The sequence below is a fragment of the Hyperoodon ampullatus genome (genome assembly GCF_949752795.1).
Source record: "Hyperoodon ampullatus genome assembly, chromosome: 6".
Taxonomy (NCBI): domain Eukaryota; kingdom Metazoa; phylum Chordata; class Mammalia; order Artiodactyla; family Ziphiidae; genus Hyperoodon; species Hyperoodon ampullatus.
This window is the reverse complement of record NC_136919.1, coordinates 4,187,964-4,209,482: the sequence shown is the minus strand read 5'-3', so window position 1 is coordinate 4,209,482 and position 21,519 is coordinate 4,187,964. Positions and strand designations below refer to the sequence as shown.

At 44.2% G+C, this 21,519-nt stretch overlaps 1 protein-coding gene across 1 annotated transcript in view; it reads right to left on the bottom strand.

Annotated features, from left to right (window-relative positions):
- The window catches only part of DDX31 (DEAD-box helicase 31), a gene marked incomplete at its 5' end in the record, with an annotated part of 71,845 nt that extends 51,592 nt beyond the window's left edge, over positions 1-20,253 (bottom strand). Inside the window, 12 exon segments of the mRNA XM_079705802.1 lie at positions 501-607; positions 723-842; positions 2,398-2,462; positions 3,265-3,306; positions 4,644-4,688; positions 10,587-10,651; positions 11,602-11,672; positions 12,967-13,010; positions 14,007-14,082; positions 14,189-14,445; positions 19,736-19,962; positions 19,965-20,253. Coding sequence (XP_079561928.1) covers positions 501-607; positions 723-842; positions 2,398-2,462; positions 3,265-3,306; positions 4,644-4,688; positions 10,587-10,651; positions 11,602-11,672; positions 12,967-13,010; positions 14,007-14,082; positions 14,189-14,445; positions 19,736-19,962; positions 19,965-20,253 — 1,408 coding nt within the window.
- Positions 20,254-21,519: the final 1,266 nt, after the last annotated feature.

Genomic DNA, 21,519 nt, shown 5'->3' with positions numbered 1-21,519 from the left:
CCTTCTTAACAACGACGGAAAGACAGAAATGAGCTCACAGAATATATTCTTTAGGATAGATTTCTCTTTAGGAGAAAGGCAGGGTGATTACACCAAAAAATGAGCTGGGATAGAGGTTAGTTACCACCTTCAGGACAAGAGCCCTGCTCTCAGTGGGTAGCAATCGCGATCACCACCTCACGAGACCACCAGGCGGGTGGCAGGCAGCGTCCTCCCCTCCTGCACACCCCGACGGGAGCACAGCAGCCTCTCCTTCCCGTGAGGGCTCTGGGCCTGGGACCTGCCCCCCTCCCTTCCCCCACGTGCTGGGGACCGGAGGGTCAGGATGATGGGCGAGGGAGGCCGGGAGCACAGGACACATGGTTTGAAGGGCAGTCCTCTCGGGACACCTTCCTCCTCGCCCGCTCCCCACCGAGGCTAAGTATTGCTGCTGGGAAACAACGCAGCTCGCGTCTAGGCCCTTCCTCTCCATGAAGAACAAACAGCACTTCTCAACTCACCTTCCGTGAGTGTTGCCGACAGCAAGACGTTCTGTCGTTCCTGGCACTCGGCATTTACAGCGTTGAGTATCACTGTGATGTCCTTTTCAAAACCCAAATCCAGGATTCTGTGGTTTCAAGGGAGGAGTTTTAATCTACGTGAATAAAGGGAACACTAAGGGGCTCCAGAAGAGCCCAAAAGACCAGAGAAACAGCCCTTTCCTGCTTCCTGGAAGGGCTCACCTGTCTGCTTCATCCAAAATCAGCCACTGGATTCGACGAAAATGAATGTTCTTTGTGGATTTAATATGATCCACGAGGCGTCCGGGAGTTGAGATGAGAATATTTATTCCTTTCCGGAGTCTGTTTAAATTTATATATCATAAAAGAAAGTAAATCAGATGGAGCCATAGCAATAGAAAACACAGGGAAAAGGCTGAGGAGGAGACAGATTCATGGCCAGCACCAACATACCACAGCTCGAAATCATGACAAACGTAACGACAAGCGGATACAAAGATATATTTAAGTTCTAATTTTTCTCTGAAGTTTCTCTGTCTTACAAAAAATAATTGTAAGATCTGAAATCCTATTAAAGTTGTCTCAGAGGAATCTTTACTATATAACCCAATGCCCTTTATCTGATCCATAGATGCTTCCTAGAATATTCCAGATAGATGGTCACCTAATCTGTTCTTGAAGGCATCTGTGCCAGGGAACCTCCCACCTGAATGCATTATCCCATGCCAACGTGCTTTAATGGTTAGAATGCTTCTTTCTTATACTGGATCCTTGTTGTAACTTCCATGCCATAGGCCTAGCCTTGCCCCATGGACCAGGTGGAATAAATCTAACTTCTTATTCCACAACCATCCTTCATCCCATTAGTCCATAGTAATAAAAGCCTACAACTTTTAGCTGAGTACATTTTCCAGCTGCCCTTGTAATTAAGTGGGCACATGCCCATGTTATGGCAATGAGATAAATGGATAAAGGGAGCATGCAAACCCCACCAGTACCTTTAAAAAGAGGAGGTATGATTATCTTTGCTCCTACCAGCAGGAAATCAGGTATAATGGCTGGAGCGCCAACAACTATCTAACACTATGAGGAAAGCCTGAAAATGGAAGCTTCGCTTAGTGGCACAAAAAGCCATAATGAGCCAGGGTCCTCACGCTGGCGCACGCACCATGCCAGCCCCGATGGCTACCGTCACGCTTCTTAAATGTGAAAGAAAAAGAAAAAACTTCCATATTGTTTGCGCCACTGCTGTTGTTAGTTACAGCGGAATCTTACCCTAACCAATACCTGAAGGTTTCAAGTTGAATATTTGCTCCTCAGTTACAGACTACACACATGGTTGAGCATAACTACTAAGCATTAAGCTATAACAAAATAAAACTGTTTTTAAAAGAATGCACCAAATTTGGAATTTACTTCTTGCAACAATTTTCTACTGACACCCATTACCAATTCTAACATAGAATTAGGAATCAAGTATTTGGGTGTAGGAAGCAAGATGCAAAGCATTAGGTAGGTTTATAATCTTGTTTCTGTAAAATCAAACAACAAAAATCCCAAACTCCCAATATCCACAAAAGGGAGTCAAGGGGGATGTATCCTTAACAAGGGGGGACTGTGGGTCTCGGGGGCCGGCGGGGGGTTGAGATTTAAGAAGGTAACGAGCTGTTACTGACCACATCAAAAGGGGAGCCCTTCGTAGTTTCACCAATATTTTAAAAAACAGCACCGTTTAGAGTGACCGCTCCCTGGGGACTCAATCTGTCCCCACACACTGGGACTAGGAACCATCATCTGAGACAAGGCTCTCCCCAGGCTGAGAAGGGCCAGAGTCTTACTGAAGAGGAAGACAGAACAGACTTTAAAAGGAATTAACAATAAACAAACCTCCCCCTACCTGGCTTTTTCTGATTTTCTCTTCTCTCCTCCCATTAACACTCCAGGCACAATCCAGGTAAATGGCTACAGAAAGACATCAGACCAAAATCAATGCAAAGCCCCATTTACTGCAGAGGCTGATTCCAAATTCCCTTTCCTTAAGGAAGTCGTGAGGGAGGACTCTGCTTTTCATTGCAGGAGGTATTACTGTGCAGACACCATTCCTAGGCCTTGCCATGCCCATGGATATTAGCAGTAACTTAAATTATACCTAGGCGACTAGCTTCCGACACTGTAAGAGAGAAATGTGGGCTTTTTAAGTGATTCAAGTAGCTTCTCTGCCTTTCCCTGTACAGCCTGAATTGAAAACACAGTTCAGTAAGTCTATTGCCTTTTTTTTTTTCCTTTTTGGTTAAGATCAAACCCAAGTACAATGCTTCCTTACTCCCACTCGTGATAAAAGAAAGGAGAGATCAATTCTCAATCTAATTCAGTGGGCTGGCAGCCTTTGGCTTGGAAGCTTTCTCTCTCTTCTTTCTTAAACAAACCCTGCTTGCGGCTTGTTAAGTTGCTTTCACTGGATCACCTTAAGGTTGTACCTGTGAGTCTCTGTAGGTGGCTTGCTAGTGACTATGATGAACAGATTACAGGACCTGAAGTACCAGTGAACACTAATAATCTCACTAAGCTAGAAATTGGTGATTCGTAAGGTTCAGATCAATAAAAACCTATAAACTGTATCTGGGGTGAGCAGAGACATCCAGGGAATACAAGGAAAACTGCAGTAATTCCTAGCTCTTTGAAAATAAAGAAAAGACTAGTATCTTTCTCTTTCCTCAAAAAGTCAGGAAAAAAAAGACAAAACTGAACTCATGGCTTGCCTTACCTTAAGCAGTTTCTGGACAGTATCAAAGCTTTGTAGGGCCAGCTGTAAATGTTAAAAAGTTAGAGTTAATGAGCAAGGTCCCTTCTTACCTTTTTATTTATTTTTAAAAATTTAGACAGTGTAAAGTGATAAGGATCCAACCTTGGACCTCAAGTTAGGATTTAAAAAAAAAAAGCCCTATACACAGAATCTACTTGGGAAATACACCTTGTTCTTAGACTGATTCTGAAAACTGTCAAGTCTGGAGAATGTGGCTAGAGACATCACATCTATTTCTTGGACATACACAAACATAGTGTTCTGTGCTCCCTCTGCTGGCTCAAATTCCCAGAGTACCACACAGAAAAGTACAGTCTACGGTACACAAAGATGGAAGAAAATGAAACAGAGTCAACCTGTTTGGAAAGAGAGAGAATGCAATATGTGTGAAGCGGTAAACCATACAGTGACGCAACAGGCTAGCCTTGGGAACGTTACTTTACAGGTGACGTGACTATATCCTAAGGCTATGCTGGGGCAGAGCAGCAGCTAAAGACAGAGATGGTCATTTCCCAAGTTTATTAAAGGGGGAAAAAAAGAAAAAACCAACAAGCCCAGTGGAAACCAGAGAAAGAGAAAATTAATGTACTGAACAGTTTATAACCATTAACAACCATCAACAAAGCCTCTACATAATCCCTTTATCCAAGGATATATATACAGTTTCCACATGTTTTGTATTCAGGAAGCATCCCAGGGAAGTAGCGAGTTTGCTGCTGTAAAAATTTAAACAGCTCTGTGCCTGCTCCTTCAATGGATTGAGCTGAGACAGGATGCTGCAGGCTGTACAGAAACCTCCATTGTCATGATCGATTCTCTGCAAGGAAGTGATTAGCATTCGATATAGGAAACAGATACCCTAATCTGAAATTGCCTCTAAAGACAAATAAAATAAATCGGATAGAAGAGATTTCCACCAAGAAAGAAGAAAAACATCAAGAAGCTTAACTTTGAGAAACAAGTAAAAATTTTGGTACAGCAGCTTCTTAAAAAAATAAAAGTTCATTTGTAGGGTCAACTGCTTTTATTTTTTAATTAAGTTGTAAAAGAAAAAAACAACGTACAAAAATGTGATTATTTTAATTCCTTTTATAAGGACAGAAATTTATAGTGTCATTAGTTTTTAGATAACAGAGAAACACTTATCCAAAACCAAAAAACTTCTGGTTTTCAAAGAATACTTGAATTTTTCTCCTTGTTAAGAACCAGAAGGATGGTTCCTGGGCAAAGGAAAGGGTGTAGTGATTTGTGCAGCAGGGAGAAAAATGGTAAAATCACTTTTAAATTCAACGATATCACTGAAAGTACTTGCTTAGCACCCCGAAAGTGGGACTGCTTACCTCTCTTGTTGGCACTAGTATCAGAGCATAGGGGCCGTCACCACGCTGTTGACACAGAAGGAAAGAAATGCCATTAGTTGAATGAACGCAGGTCACAGAGGTCCAGAAGGGGAGATTAAGGGTGGCCACTTGTCAACATCAGGAGCAGTTCATTAAAGAGATAAGCCTGCCCACTACCCTCATGATTACACGACATTAATCTAGAAGTTCTGGCCCATGCAATCACAAAAGACAAAGAAATATGTATAAATCTGGAAAGTAGGAAGTAAAGTTGTCATTATTAGCAGATGATATTTTATCCTAAAAAAAACCCAAAAACCAACGAAAACAAAAACAACTTAAGAAATCAGGACTTGAGGACTTCCCTGGTGGTGCAGTGGTTAAGAATCCGCCTGCCAATGCAGGGGACACGGGTTTGATCCCTGGTCCAGGAAGATCCCACATGCTGCGGAGCAACTAAGCCCATGTGCCACAACTACTGAGCCTGAGCTCTAGAGCCCGTGAGCCACAACTACTGAGCTCACGTGCCACAACTACTGAGCCCGCGTGCCTAGAGCCCATGCTCTGCAACGAGAAGCCACCGCAGTGAGAAGCCCGCGCACCGTGACGAAGAGTAGCCCCCGCTCGCCACAACTAGAGACAGCCTGCGCGTAGCAACAAAGACCCAATGCAGACACAAATAAATAAATTTAATAAATTTTAAAAAAAGAAATCACTTGAAAATCTACTACAAAAAAGACAAGTCAACTAGCTGAATACAAAATTAATACAGAAAATCAACAGCCTTCCAACACAGAAAGTTAGATGGACTCATACTTAGAATAGCAAAAAACCAAAAAAGGTTAAAAAAAAAGCTTCACAAAAAATGTACAAAATCTGTACAATAAAAAATTTTAAATACCTCTAAGGCACATAAAATAAAATTTGAATAAATGGAACAATGTATCCTATTCTTGGATAAGAAGACTCAATATTATAAATAAGCTAATTCCCCTTAAGTCAACCCATAAATGTTATGTAATTCTAATAAAAATGCCATGAACATGCATATTTATGCATATATAAAATATCTAAAACATGCCACAAGTATACATACATATGCATAAAAAAATAATATATATAACCAGACAAGCTGATTTCAAAGTTCATATGGAAAAATAAATGTGCAAGAATAATCAAGACATTTCTGAACAACAGCAGATGATAAGACAATTTAAATCTACAGTAGTTTTAAAAAATTGATGCTAGCACATAGAGATTACAATAACAAATACAGCCTAGAATAGAATCAAATACATATAGAAAGTCAGGAAATATGATAAGAGGCAATTTATATCAGCAGTGAAAAGATGGATAATTCAAATGTCCTTTTAGAAAAAAAATTAAGTTAGAAAAATAAATTTGGAATTAAGTTGGCCTTTTTACAGATGACATAAAACTCAGAATCTATAAAACTCTGATAAATTTTATTACATAAAAATTTTTAAATTTCAGAATGGAAAAGTAACATCTAAAAAAAATTAAGTCAAATGACAACGTGGGGAAAAAAATATGCCACACCTAAGAGAAAGGGCCAATTTCTTAGTTTATAAAGAAGGTTTGTAATTCAATTAAAAATAAAAATAAAAAAGACCAACAACTCAAATAGAAAAATGGAGAGGGATATAATAGCTAATTTATGGAAATAAGAATTCAAAATATGGCTTTTAAATGTATGAAAAGATGCTCAACTTTACTCCTAAGAGAAATTCAAATCAAAACTATGATACAACATTTTTCCCCCTGTCAAATGAGCAAAAATAAAACAGCCGATAGTGTTGATAAAGGCATAGGCACACAGGAACTCTTATACACTGTTGGTGGGCATCCAAATTGGTATAACTCCTTTAAAGATCAATTTTGGTATTATCTACCAAATAGAAAGCAAATTCCACTTATAGGAATTTCTCAAAAAGAGAGACTCACACGTGTGTATAAAGAAGTTGTTTAATTGCTTTGTTTGTAGCAAAATGCTGAACATAATGTAAATTCCACCAATGAGGGAATGACTCAATAATTTATGGTACATACTTACAGTGGAAGACTAGGCAGCCATTAAAAAAACAAGGTGGGTCAACACGGTATTGATAAGAAACCATCCCCAAAACATATTAAGTGAACAAAAGCAAGGCACAGACAATCATGCACAGCAAGCAACCTTTTGTGTATCAAACAAACAAAAACTTCAATGAAAGGGGGAGGGGAACTATGTATAGTCAGATTTGCTTTATATGCAAAGAATATCCTTGAAAGGATTAAACAAGAGACCGGTGATAAGGACCATCCCATCCTGAGGGGAGAACTGTGCCACTCAGGGCAAGGGGCAGTAGAACGACCTACTTGTCACTGTATATTTTTTGGTGCTCTTCAGATGTTTTTAACATGTACCTTATACCTACAAATAACAGTAACAATAGTAGAAGAAAACAAAGTAATCTGACAAGGGCCAGGAAGTCAGCGGTGCCTTGCATCTCCAAAGTGCTCACAGACACTTAGGGAATGAATCGAATACGTTAGTGTAGAAGCTAAGCACAGATTTAGCAGCAAACTAATTTACCAGTACGGTTTTCATATTTTGCATAGGAAACGTTTACCCACAAGGCGAAAGGGATTTGGAATTCAAACTACAGCCGTCTGTACTCAACATCGACTTTGCGAGACTGCGCTGAAGCCGGGCGAGGAACAGTAAACATGTTAGTACAACGGTATCAACACAGCAGTGTTAGAGATTCTGACATTTCAAAAGGTGTTACTACACAGAGAAGAAGAAAGACCAATCAATTCCTCGCAGGGCAGAAGTGAGTGAGGAAGGATGGATGGGATGTTAAAAAAAATCAGAGCCCAAAGAGCTGAAAGTGTGAAAACACAGAAAAGCAGTCCGTCTTCATTCCGTCACGGAAGTAACTGAAGACTCTGCTGGTGCCTTGAATTTGCTCCCTCCAGATAGGTTTTTTTCTACAGGTCACATCTGTTTACAATGAACTCCAAGGGCCTGTACTGGGCACCACTTGAAATAAGTGAATTAAATTTGGGCTTGTTAAATCGTCTCTACAGAATAGTCCAGTCTTTAATAGAACAAGCTGTTATTGATATTAAAAAATACTTGAGTAAATGAGAACAACGACATGGTTGGTTAATGCTCTGAATCTAAGCAATTCAGAACACTGCCCTTCAAACCAGCCACACGTCCCAGTTGCTGACAATGACGGCGGAGACTTAGCGAGCAGGTACTATTCACCACCAGGCGCTTGGAAGCAGGTCTCAACTCTTCCCGTGCGCTGACTCCCTGAATCCTCCTGGCAACCCCAGGACATAGGCACCTCCGTGATCCCTCACGAGGCACACTAGGATGAGGTGATGTGCTAACGTCACACTCAGACCCAGGATCTGAGCAGAGCCCCCGCTGCACTGTCCACCTGAGGAATGTAACCGCATGTCTCCTGTCCTCCGTTCACGGATCCAGCAAATGAGATAGCTGGGCCAGAACTGTAGGACCCACGCCAGATCAAATACACGCCCAAACTCTGCAACTTTCCAGGAAGAAAAAAACCATCTACTAGAAGTTCTCCTGGAGTATCTAAACGGATGAGACTTTACCACACTGGTCTAATAATTCACATTTCTTCTCTAACCTACACCAGGTACGATGCTAAGGCCCTTGTATGAACCACCGTACTGCAAAGTGCCCAATGGAAGAAAACATCACTCACCTGCAGGAAACAGAATTCTCACTCACCCACCTCAGAGAAAACCGGCATTAGTTTGAAAAGTATCTTTCTCATCTTTGTGTGTGTACACACATATATATGTATATATATATATAATTATTAGTTATGAAATTGGAGTCATATTATACATACTGTTTTATAACCTGCCTTTTTAACATGGCAAGAATGCCTGTGAAGTTCACAAATAGTAACTGAAGAAAACAGCACTTTTAATAACTATATAAGGTTCCACCATCTGGATGATTGTGTAGGATTTATTGATTTAAAAATCATTTAAATAAAGTTTAAATAACATTTAAACGTATTCATTCTGAAATAATTTCGGGCTTGCAAAAAACTGCACAAATAGTTCAAAGAACTCCCTTACACCCTTCTCCCAGCTTCCTTATATGATACTGATTCTCAAAATCACAGTACAATGATCAAACAGGAAATTAACATTGATTCACTACTATCAGTTAATTTATAGGCCTTATTCAAAGTTCGTTAACTGACCTATTAACATGCTTTTTCCAGGCTAAGACCCAATTCAGGACCACACGGCATTTAGTTGTCATGACTCCTTCGTCTCTTTTACTCTGGGGTAGCTCTTTAGTATTTCTTTGTCTTTTGTGACCTTAATACTTTTGAAGAGTACTGGCCAGTCACTCTGTAGAACGTCCTTTGATTTGGCTTTGCCTGATGTTTATGATTAGAGTTGTGCGTTTCTGGCAAGAAAACCAGAGAAGTACTGTTTCATCCTTCATGCACCTATCAGGAGACACATTAGGCCAACACATCCTGGCACTGGTGAGGCCCCATCCAACCACTTGGTTAAGGCGGCATCAGCCAGGCTTCCCCGCTGTAAAGTTACCATTTTTTTCCTGTATCTTCCGGATACATACTTTGAGACTGTGTAAATATCCCATTTTCATCACACTTTAATCTACTCATTTTAGCATCTCTGATGATTCCTGTGTCATTTGCCAAATGATGAAGTCCTACAAGTATTCACTGGAATTCTAGTATAAGGAAGGGCTTTCCCTCGTCCCACCTATTTATTCAATAATTCATTTATATCAGCTTGGACTCAATAGGTATTTGTTTTAGACTGTGGGCTGTAATCCAACGCCATCATTATTTATTTTGTCATTCAAATAACAGGCAGGCTCAATACACATCGAATTCTGCGTGTCCCGACTGAGGAAAAAGTAACCAACTAGCTCGTCATCTGTCTGTGAACCCATCTCTCTTCCTATTTCTGATCTCACTGTTTCCTCTCAACTGAGAATAACCAGGGTGTATTTGTGAGATTCTGGACTGGGTTTTGAGATGACACCTATGCCTACGGAACATGGCAGTCACACGGCCTCCTAGGGGACCATTCCAAGGAACCCAGTTCTGGCCCCTCTGGCCCAGGCGCTAAGTGTGTTTCGCAACTAAAGATAAGTCCTAGAAAATACTAAATACAAGGCGGCCCAACCATCACACCCGCTAATTGGGTACTTATTTTCACTTCTCCTATTCATGACAAATCACTGTTTTCAATACAATGTTCACCTTTCTCAGTCAGAAGAGCTTGGCCTCTGGAGCCAAAGAGAATGAAGGTGGAAACCCAGCTCCACAATCACTCCCCGCACGGCCTTAGGAAGTTATTTAACTTCCTCAAGCCTCCTTTTTTCTTTTCTTTTCTTTTTTTTAATCGAGGTAATAGTAGTACCTTCCAACTCAGTGGGACTGGGGTAGTTAGAGAGCCAAGAAGACAACACAAGCAAAGCATTCAGCACGATGTCTGACACAGGGGGAGCATCTTACAAACATTCCCTATTAGAACTACTAGGATGACTGTTACATTTGTTTATATTTATTCTATTCCACTCTGAGCACAGTCTTCAGATGCAACATGCTTACGTAATAAATGAACTAAAAAGAGGCAGGAAAACAAAGCTAAGTGAAAAGGTTCTTTTGGTCCCAATATTACTGCTTTGGTTCAGTTTGATGGCTTCTTATACACTGTGAACAATAACAGAAAAACATACTTTCTTTTCTATTTTTTTCTTTTTTTGGCCACACCACGTGGCTTGCAGGATATTAGTTCCCCGACCAGGGATTGAACCCAGGCCCTCGGCAGTGAAAGTGCCGAGTCCTAATCACTGGACTGCCAGGGAATTCCCAGAAAAACACACTTTCTACTCACCTGTATTTTGGATTTCATTGCTTGAAGAGACTGGACCACAGGGATGCAATAGGCAAGAGTTTTACCTTTTAAAAAAGTACAAGAGCAAAATCAAAATCACAGAGCCTGTAGATGTCAGAAAACCAAAGACAGTAAACGAACCGGCACTGCTACCTTTGGGCCGTCCTGAAGTCTGGGGACAGGAAAAGTGCACTCACATCCAGGTGGAAATGGAAGTCACCTGTCTGCTAAAACTCCTAGCTCTGCTTTGTAAATTCAGTACTTCTAACAAACCTGCACCTTCAGCTCCTTTAACGTCTAACAAGGGAGACAATGATACATTTCTGAGGTCACACAGAAGCTCAACTCAATGACTGTCCCTAGAAACTAGAAAACTCCCTCTCTGGGGTCACCTCAACCTCTCAAAGGGGCTTCCGTGGTCAAGTAAGTGTCTTCCGTGGTGCTTTCGTGGTAAGGAGCCAGCCAGTCTGAAACCCCAGGCTGGCCTCTAAAGATCAAGGAGAAACCAAGGATGGCAAAAACTGTGGGCTTCCACCCACCTGAAAGGTGGCTGAGCTGGGGGAGCAGAGAATAGCTGACCTGCCACTAAGAGCACAAGAGGGTCAGAAGTGCAAGTCCAGACTGTTCTGGAACGCGCCAGAATGGTGTTCCGTGTTCTAGCAAAACAACTAGCACCCGATCAGCGTGTGCTCACAGCAAGACTGTTTTAATACCAGAAGGAAATAGTCATCACCCACTGGAGTGAAGACAGGCAGCTCTGGCCATAGATGGTGGGACCAGGCAAAGCCCTGAGATGGGCCCTGAGAAATGATAGCAGACTTGGCTCCTTCCTGATCATTCCTGATCACGGGCCCCATTGATCATCCCCTTCCTTTCAGGGCTCTAATCAGAAGCAAGCGTGGCCGCCCCTCCCCCACACCAAACAAAGCAGCCACCACCGCGACAGACACCTCCACTACACAACCCACCACACGACCGACCATGGAGGAAGGGCAGAAATCAAATGACAACTGACCTGAGCCAGTCTGGGATCTCACGAGAGCATCTCTGCCTTCCAGCAACACAGGGATACTTTGCTTCTGAACGCTTGGGCCGCCCAAAAGAAAGAGCACATGATTATCTATAAAGTACCACCTGCCCATGTTTACACGCAGAGATGCAAGATACACAAAATGCAGTGACCCCAGGCTCTATCACCTGCCGCCTCAGCGGTTACCTAAACAGTCATGGGAAGGGCTGAGAAACCTTTGATGGTTAGAAGAATAAAACCTCAGTTAAATTTTTGGAACTTTTGGGGCTGCAAATGTTGAGGCAAGCCAGAGATTGGCCGTTCTATTAGACTACTTAAAAAGAAAAATGGGACAGGCGTGACGACAAGCTGGAGCCACCACAAAAGCACATCACACACTCTCCTGCCTTCTGAACCAGGGAATATGAAACAATAAAACCTTATGGAAAGATTCCCAAGCAGAAGAGTGAAAGGAAGCTTGTGAGCCACACAGACAGCCAGGAACTGCTGTCGGTTCTCTAGAAAACCAAATATGACTGCTATGGACACAGTAAAATGTGTGTCCACGTGTGTATTCAAAAACAAACAACAAAGTCCTACTGTACAGCACAGGGAACTATATTCAATATCCCATGATAAACGACAATGGAAAAGAATATGAAAAAGAATATATATGCATAACTGAATCACTTTGCTGTGCAGCAGAAATTAACACCTTGTAAATCAACGATACTTCAATAAAATAAAAAAAAAACCCAAAAGGGTATGGAAATCACTTACATTTGGTTGACAAAACTGAAAAAAAATAATAAAGGGGTTCCTTATTCTTTGATACTCTTATTAATGTTTACTTCTAAGTGAAAGGTGACTTATTAAAATGTACAGAAGCATACATACTCAAAGAGAGGGGGGTCATCTATGCCCCACACCTGTCACCACTCCATTTCTGTTTTCCAGGAGTTGTCACTAACATTTAAAAACTTTTTTCAGCATCCCATTATATCCAACTAAGTATTTACTCCTAACTTGTAGATGACTCTAATTCTTACCACTAAGAAATGACAAGATAAATTCTGTATTCTAGACAAGTTATTTTCAGGAAGCACAGACAACCGTGGGATCTTATGCAGACCATCTTCTGGACCAGAGATCTCTTACAGTTTAGAGCTGAGGGCAGAAGGGGACGGAGACCCAGTCCCTCCATCTCCCAGGTGGGGAAGCTGAGCGGCTACCAAGCCCTAGAGGGTCAATAATCTGTCCTGTTCTCTAATGCCAAGACACGAGTTTGCTGTCCTTCACAGACAATTCAGATTTCATCTGTTTATACCCACTTAAATCCTGAGAAAATCAAGACTGACCCGGAGTTCTTACCTGGTCATACTAGACATTTTTAAGACCGTATTTATTGTGGAAATCTAAGAGAAAAGACAAAAAAAAAAACAAAAAGACTTTTCTTTAACAAATTTTTTGGTACAAATATATTTAATGCAAATAAGAATGCAAAAAAGGGGAAAATACTGGGGTAACAATGGATGACCACGATCAAATCAAGTTCCTCTAACCCAGTGGTTCTCAACTGGGGGTGGTTCTGAGCACTGCCTCCCCCGGACCTCCCAATGTCTGAAGAAATCGTTGGTTGTTACAACTGGGGGTAGGGATGCTACTGGCGTTAAGTGAGTAGAGGCACAGGATGCTGCCATACATCCTGCAACGCACGGGGCAGCCCCCGTGACACAGAGTCCCCATCCCCAGACGTGCACGGTACCAAGGCTGGGAAACTCCACTCAAACCTGTAGGTGAGAAAGCAAGTATAGGTAACCCACCCGAACAAAGGAGTAGGTAAGCCATGACCACATGAGCCGAGGAAATCCAGACTCCCTAAAAGTGAATGTATGTTTCTCACCTTACTCATAAATAAGGCTGGAATACTCATTCATGGGTTTTTTTTTTTTTTATTTGTTTGTAGCAAATGCATGTTTAAAGAGCCCCTTCCTCCTTCAATTCTTTATAACTCCCTTAACAGCAAGATGCCGGTTCAGTTCCCTCTCCTAGGGTCCCTGTGACATCAGCCACCCAGAATAGCCCTGATGTTGTTATCTATCCAGTAATTATGAGGTGGATTTCAAGTTCGATATGTGGAGTCTCAGTCCTAAAGTAAATTAGGTGAGGAAAGTCTTTATAGAGTTCTTTAAAAAAAAAAGGGGGTGTGAGGTGGGGACAGTGAACAGACTCCTAAGTTCATGTGAATGGTCCTGGAAGAGCATCTTATCAATCTGAGTTCATCCAGGTAACCTGACGCAAAAAGAACCATTCTTTGATTTTTTTTCTTCCTAGAACTGTCATTTCACAGACACTCTGAATGAACAGACCAAAAAAATCGACACACCGATAAAACATGGAGGGATACTTACTAGATGTGGGTGGAGGTCCAGGGCTTGAAAAGCATCTGAAGTGAACACTTTTTCTTGCACCTGCTTTACTACAGGTCTGCAAATGACGAACAAGATGCGGGCATCAGTTCCAAGAAACAAAGAAAAAGGCAGAAGACACTTAATTCCTTTTATTCTCGAAGGGTGTCTACACGTGGCCATACCTGTGGAGTTCTGGAATCTCAGGGTTGTTTTTAAACAGGGATGAAGTCTTAATGCCCGGTTTCCACTCCTGGTTTCCATCGCTCGCACCAGCCGAAGACCTCTTGGGAGAAAACGTTTTCTGTGCCTTCCCCTTAAAAGTCCTTGGAGTTTCATTAGCAGCAGTTTTCTTGGCCGGGAGAAATGATGTTTCACTCCTCCGTTTCGCTGGGGGAGCCTCACCGGACGCTTGGTATTTTCTTTTGGTGGCTGCTGCTTGCTGCATCGTTCCCAAAAGGAAAAGAGCAACAAGAGATGCACTAGTCCATGAAAACAGACCTCAGAGTGAAGCCTGACTGCCCACAGAATTGCATCTCTCCCTGCAGAGATCATTACGCCCCATATGTCAAGCAACAGTTTAGGGTCTGCAATCAGATTCTTTGACTCAGCCCCTTTTTTTTCCCCCAAAAGGAAAAAAAAAAAAACCCCACAAACCTCAGCTGTTCCATCTACTAGACCTCACCAATCATCTTAACCTTCAACTCCACCAAGATAATCAAGAAGGGAGAAACATTTTTCAGGCTGAGTTTTAACAAATGGAGTCCGTTTGCAGGGAGGAGAGGACCCACCTTGTGAAGTGTGCAAGCTATGTCAATCCAAATCTCTAGGAATCCATGTACACGACAAGAACGAGGAAGAGGGGAAATGAATCTTTTCTCTTGCCACCAACAAAGCCCATCGGTGACTACATAAGCTGCATCCCAGCTTATGGCCAGGAAGCGGAAACCTTCATTACCGCTCTACCCCAGAGCGCTTGGATCGCTGTCATTCTCTGCCCTCAAGCTGCTCCCCCAGATTCAGATGGCTTGGAGACGATTCCTCCTCCCAGTTTCCATTCCAAATGAGAATTCAGCTCCATCCATCACCTCTATCACAATTACTTCCAACTCTCCTCGCCTTTCCATTCCCTGTCTGATCGCCGATTACAGGCTACAATACGAGACATTTTCTTGCCTGTTGCTTCTCATTTCCATAACATGAATGTTGTTAAATGTATGATGTCCAAAATTCCCCTAGGAGAAGTTCATCCAATTCCTCTATTTTCCTTGGCCTTCTCTTCCAATTTACATCACACATGCATATAAAAACATCCTGTGAGTAGCTAGGAATTGTTATTCTGGAGTTGTGGTTTCTCTTGGAATATGTTATTTTCCTCTTGGCTTGAAATCATGACTTCTGTGTACACATCAGCTTGCTTTAGCCATGACTGTCAGCTTTTGACTAACCCAGCAATAACAATAGTTCTTTGTTCCTGGCAACCCTAAGGGCTCCTATAGCTAAGTAATTCGATACATACAACTTCAAATATTTAGTATTAATATTTAGTATTAATGAAGTAGGTACTGACCTGCTTCATTTTACAAATTTTACAGATTTAGTTTTACGAATTCCCCAATTTTCAGACTAAAAAGAGATGAAGTCAAGTTTCAGGTCTCTTTGAATCATTTGTAAGACGGAATGAAATGCGCAGATCTTACCTGGTTTACAGACCCACAGGCTCCTGGAGCACAAAAAGGCCCAAAGGCCTCTCCCCCCAACGCATGTGTGGACTTCCCATCACCAGACCCCGACAGGTGGCCCTGCAGCTCCTGCCTGCACCTCCTCCTACTGTCCTCCATCCCATGAGGCAGCCCATTCTGTCCCCAACCAAGTTCTAGGGGCTGGGAAGCTGTTTCTGACATTCAGGCAAGACCTGTCTCCTAGAAGATCCATCTACTAGTTTGCAGTTTGCTTTCTGCAGCAACTCTTGTATGTAACATTCCTTCATTCATCACAGAACTCCTCTTTTTCCTCCTTCTTTGGACTAAGTATCCCAAACAGGACACAAACTTTAGATCCCTTACCATCCCGGTCGCTCTTTATTCCCATGTCAACTTCTCTCTAAAAGGCAAGTGTCCCAAGTTAAGCAAGGTATCAGGCAGGCTTTCCGTTACTCGGCTAAAATTTAAAACGTGTAATGCGAGATACAAAGCCCTTTAGAATCGAACCTCTGCCCATCTCACCAGTCTCAGCTTTACCCTCTGCCATCCTGGACTTCCTTAAATTCCTAGAATGTCCCAAGCTCCTTCTCTCCTCAGGGCCTTTGCACATGTTACTCCTACACCCATGTCCCCAGCCCTCCCCTCATACTCATCCTTCAGATCTAGGGCTACCTGCTGCGTCCTCAGAAGAGCCTTTCCTGACCTCCTCTCTCCACCTGTCAAACCAGGGTGCCTGTTCTTGGCTCTCCTGGCACCCTTATTCTCCTTTGCAGCACTCAGTAAAATAAAAAATACAGCACATAATTCATTGTGTGATGTCTCTCTTCCCCATTAGATTGGAAGAAATGGACAAGCCTGTCCCAGATAGCACTGAATCCCCTGCACAGGACCACGTCTGGCACAAAGTAAGTGCTCAATAAATAACTGTAAGATTAATGAATAACACGAGATGGAATTATCCTTTTCCGTGATCTGGATCTATTCTATTTGTTAGTTCCCCCGCACCCCACCAGCATCCACAACACATTCATTTAAAAAACTGACCACCGTCAAGTAGCTTGGTTCTGAAGATACAAAGATTAGACAAGCCCTTGAAGAAGTCACAGACTAGTGGAAGAGACGAAAGTGTAAGATCGCAAATCTAAACCTATATTTGTACTACAGGAGAGGTATAGACAAAGGGTTATTTGGGCACAAAACATGAAGTAAGACTACCATGGCCCACAGCGAGGGGAAGGGAGGCAAAGATACAGGAATGCTTCATGAGGTGGCATTTGAGCAGAGAAGAGCAGGGACACATCTGGATCTTCTAAAAATAAGCAAGTCCCTGAGTCTGCTCCCCCACCTGCATAATGAGGGGATTATGGCAGGTGACCTCTAGGGTCCATTCCGCCCTAACAGTCTACATGCCATGTGTTTGATATTAATAAACATATTCAGTAGTTACTATACACCAGGGAGTATGCCAAATACTTACATGAATGATGTCATCTATCCATAGGGTACTGGCATCATCCCATTTTAACATGAGAACACGGAGGCAGAGAAGTGAAGTAACCTGCCCCAGGATCACTGCGGGATCAAGGCTTTGCCCAGACACTAGTTCCACGCCCTGGATTCCTAACAACAATGCTACAACACCATCTAGTAAATGTATCCTGTTTGGTTACAAAATGTATCCTGTTTGGTTAGAAAACATCATGTATAGTTTGATCCCAATTTTGTTCTGCTTGTTTTCCAGAAGGATATATACCACAATGTTACCCAAAGTTACCTCTGAGTATGACAATCATGGGTGGGTTTTGTTTTTTTTTTTAATCTACTTTCCAAATTTCCTACAATAAATTTGTATTTTTTTCTTTTCTTTTTTTTTTTAGAAAAAACATTCTGCATAGCATCAGACAGAGAATAATTTAAGCTGTCAAGGTCTTTCCAAGTCCAGTATATGAGCTACTCAACCCAAATTCAGGCTACTAGCAAATCTGATCAGCATATACATAATTCTCATTCAAGACATAAACAAAAATGTAGGTGCAGACAAGGCCACTGCAGACAGTTATCATCACCTGATCCTTTTGACACAGTGGTTCAAGCAATCATAAAACCAGATAGCTTACATTTATTTATTCAACTCACTCCACAAAGTGTTACTAAGTGCTTTCTATGTGTTAGTTACTAGACATGTACATAGCACAAGCACCCTACTGACCTCCTGATGTAGCAATTCTATTACCCAAAATGGAGCCAATATGACTTTTTTAAAAAAAATAATTGACATGTATTAAGTGCTCCTATGGGCCAGAAAACGTACAGAGTCTTTATGTATATTATCTCATTTAATCTTCATAATAGCCTTATATGAAGTAGAAATTATTGTTCTCATTTTATGGATAGGAAAAGTGAGGATCAGAGAGGTGAAGTAATTTCTTCAAGGTCACAGAGCTAGCATGTTGCAAGGTCAAATCCCAGGTCTGTCCCACTCCAAATTCCACGTTCCCAATTGGCTCGCTGGTACTGATACTTCCCCGCCCCCTCGGCATAGATGCAGCTAAAACATCACCCAGCTGAAAAGTCCTTACAAGCCTCTAAATCCTGAAGTTGATTATCACTAATAAAATCTGGACAATAACGCAGACAGTGGGTATGAGCTGATGTGAGCTTATATGAACTCAAGGAGTTGCAGCGGCACCACACTGGTTGAAAGGAACTGAACTGAACTTTGGCAATTTTTCAATGGCATTAAATGATGCTTGCTCGAGAACCGGCCCCCCGCCACACACACACACACACACACACACACACACTTACTTTCCTTGGCACCAAATTGTAACCTTCCTGGTCATTAAGGCAACATGATTTTCCAACAGATTTCCGCCCTGCAGCCCTCCTCTTTCCTAGGAGCTAAGTCAACCATCCTAAACTAATTTTCAGCTCTGGCTTGGGTTAAATTTAAGGCATCTTTTTCTCACCTAATGAGGGGACTATATTGATGAGTTATATTTTCTTTACCCCCTTCACTGCACGTGGATGAAAATACACCCGTTTTGAAAACTCTTCAAAGAAATTTCTAGTCTCCAGTCCTCATTCCCGAAACAAACGACCCTTAGAGTCGAGGAAAGGGCGGCTGAAAGAAGTTCAGAGATGCGCTTGGTAAGTAACAAGCTGGGCCTCTCGCGCGTCAGTTCCTAACTTCTCCGAGTGACAGTCTCAGATCCCTGCCTCCGACTAGCAGCCCGCGCCAGCTCCCGCCCGTCTACACCCGCTCCGCTCCCTCCAAGAACGTCTCCGCAGAATGGTGTCCCGGTCTCAGACACGTGTTGCTCAGCGACTCCTCCAGGAGCTGCCCGATACCTGACTTTCCCCTCTTAACTCCGCAAGTAATTCGAACCCCGACCGAGAGGCAAGGCGGTAGGTCCCGGCGCGCCGCGGCACCGGGTGCGAACGAATCCGAAACCGGGTCAGAACTCACCCGCCTCGACTGGGCTGGGCGGGGTCTGGAGGACGTCGTGAGGACTGCGGCCCGGGACTCGGGAACATGGGGAAACACTCCGTCGGCTGCTGCCATGCCGGCGGAGAGGCGAGTCGAGACCTCGCGAACCAGGAGCGCCACTCCGCTCGGACCCACGTGAGACGTGCGCGAGGACCCCGCGTAGCTGCCCCGCCGGGTCCTGCGCCCGCCCACCTTCCGCGTCCCGAAGAGCCCGCGAACACACGGCCCTGCGCCACTAGAGACCGAAGCCGCGGCCCCGGGGCCCTAGGGGGAGGCGGCGGCCCCGTTTGGCGTCCCTAGTGGCTTGGCCTATGGCAGGGGGTGTCAAGTCACACTCAACCCCACAGTTCATGCCGTGCAGTTCTTTGAATTCTTTTGAGAAACAAGAAGAGGCGTGCCCCATCGAACCAATGTTTCCTTCCTTTGCCGCCGGGTTACTGTTCCCTCAGCACCTTAGTTGCCCCGGGAGGTCCCTAAAAGGGCTTGGGGATTGGTCACGCCGCGGCGGGGGCGGAGGGGGTCCCCTGCCCCTCGCCCACCCGCTGTCCAGCCCGGGCGCTTCTGTCCAGCCAGCAGAGGAGTGGCGTTTTTTTTAACAGGCAGCGCCTTGGCCACCTGGCAGGGCTGGGTCGCCTAGCAACGGCGGGGTCCTTCCTGGCTCGGCGGCGCTTCGGGCCTGAGAGGAGAAAACCGCAGCTGAGGACGCTGGGGGCCGGCGGCTGCGGTGCGGGAGGCGGCAACGGGACGGTGACGCGCGGTTGGCGCGCCCGGGGTCCGGCTTCTGCATCCGAGTAGAGATGAATACGGCCAAGGTCCGGGTGGGGCCCGCGGCCGACCGGCCTGCGCCACCCGAGGAGAAGGAGGGCGAGGCGGGCGGGAAGGAGCCGGGGGCGGACGCGGCCCCCGGGCCCAGCGCCGCGTTCCGCCTCCTAGTGACTCGGCGGGAACCGGCGGTGAGGCTGCAGTATGCGGTGAGCGGCCTGGAGCCGCTGGCGTGGTCCGAGGACCACCGCGTGTCGGTGTCCACGGCCCGCAGCATAGCTGTGCTGGAGCTCATCTGCGACGTGCACAACCCGGGCCAGGACCTGGTTATCCATCGCACCTCGGTGTCTGCGCCTCTCAACAGCTGCTTTCTCAAAGTAAGTCATCCCCGGGCCGCAGCCCTGGGGTCTCTTCCTGCTCCCTTCCCACGGCCGCGTCACGGGTCCCTGGGGAATCCCGGCCCACGCCTAGTCCGGGGATTCCCCTCCTCGCCTCCAGCGCTTAGGGTCACGGTAGATTAAAAAACAAACAAAAAAACGTCCAGACGTTTACGCCCGATTTCCCGGGTCACCCATCCACTCCCGACACACACACACACACACACACACCCCGCACACATCTCGGGAGGTCCCTCTCGGAGCCAGGTTTTCCCTTTGCCCCAGCGTATGGCCGGCTGCCGGCGCCGATTTCTTTCCTCGGTGCTTTCTGATGCTCCACCCCCTGTTGACCCAACCCCAGACCTGCCTCTACCATTGCTCCTATTGTCTGGGGCTTGCTCCCCGAGGCCTTTGGCTGGCTTTGTTTACTGTGTTGTGCCCTCCTCTTGGCGCCTCTTTTGCTTTGGAGGAGAAAAATTGGTTCTTTCCATTGTCTTAACTGTTTCAGTGACTTTATTATGAATGGTCCTTGCTTCTCATCTTGCGCAGATGGATAAATACTGGATCTCGGGGTTAGTACTCCAGTTTTTCTTCAATAACTAAGAGGCTTTGGGATGTAGAACGAAAAATAAAGCCTCTGGAAAATAAGTGCAGTTCTTAAACTTAAAGCCCGAGATCTCCGTGTAAATTTAGTGCTTTCGGCTTCATATTAACTAAGTTTGCCTTCAGAACTGTAGGGCTCCTGAAGTTTTATTGTTCTATCATCACCATTTGCAAGTTGTTTTTTGGGGGTTTTTTTGTTTGTTTGTTTGTTTTGCGATACGCGGCCTCTCACTTCTGTGGCCTCTCCCGTTGCGGAGCACAGGCTCCGGACGCGCAGGCTCAGCGGCCATGGCTCACGGGCCCAGCCGCTCCGCGGCACGTGGGATCTTCCCGGACCGGGGCACGAACCCGTGTCCCCTGCATCGGCAGGCGGACTCTCAACCACTGCGCCACCAGGGAAGCCCTGTTTTTTGTTTTTTTTTTAAGTAGTAAGTCGTATTGTTCATTTTAGTGGTTTAAAAGTATTAAAACTTCCGCTGTTTCTTTTATAGATCTGCATGCATATATGTGACAGTCAAAGTGTATATTCATTCTTTCAACACATTTTTGAATACCACTGTGTATCAGCTAGGCACCAATCT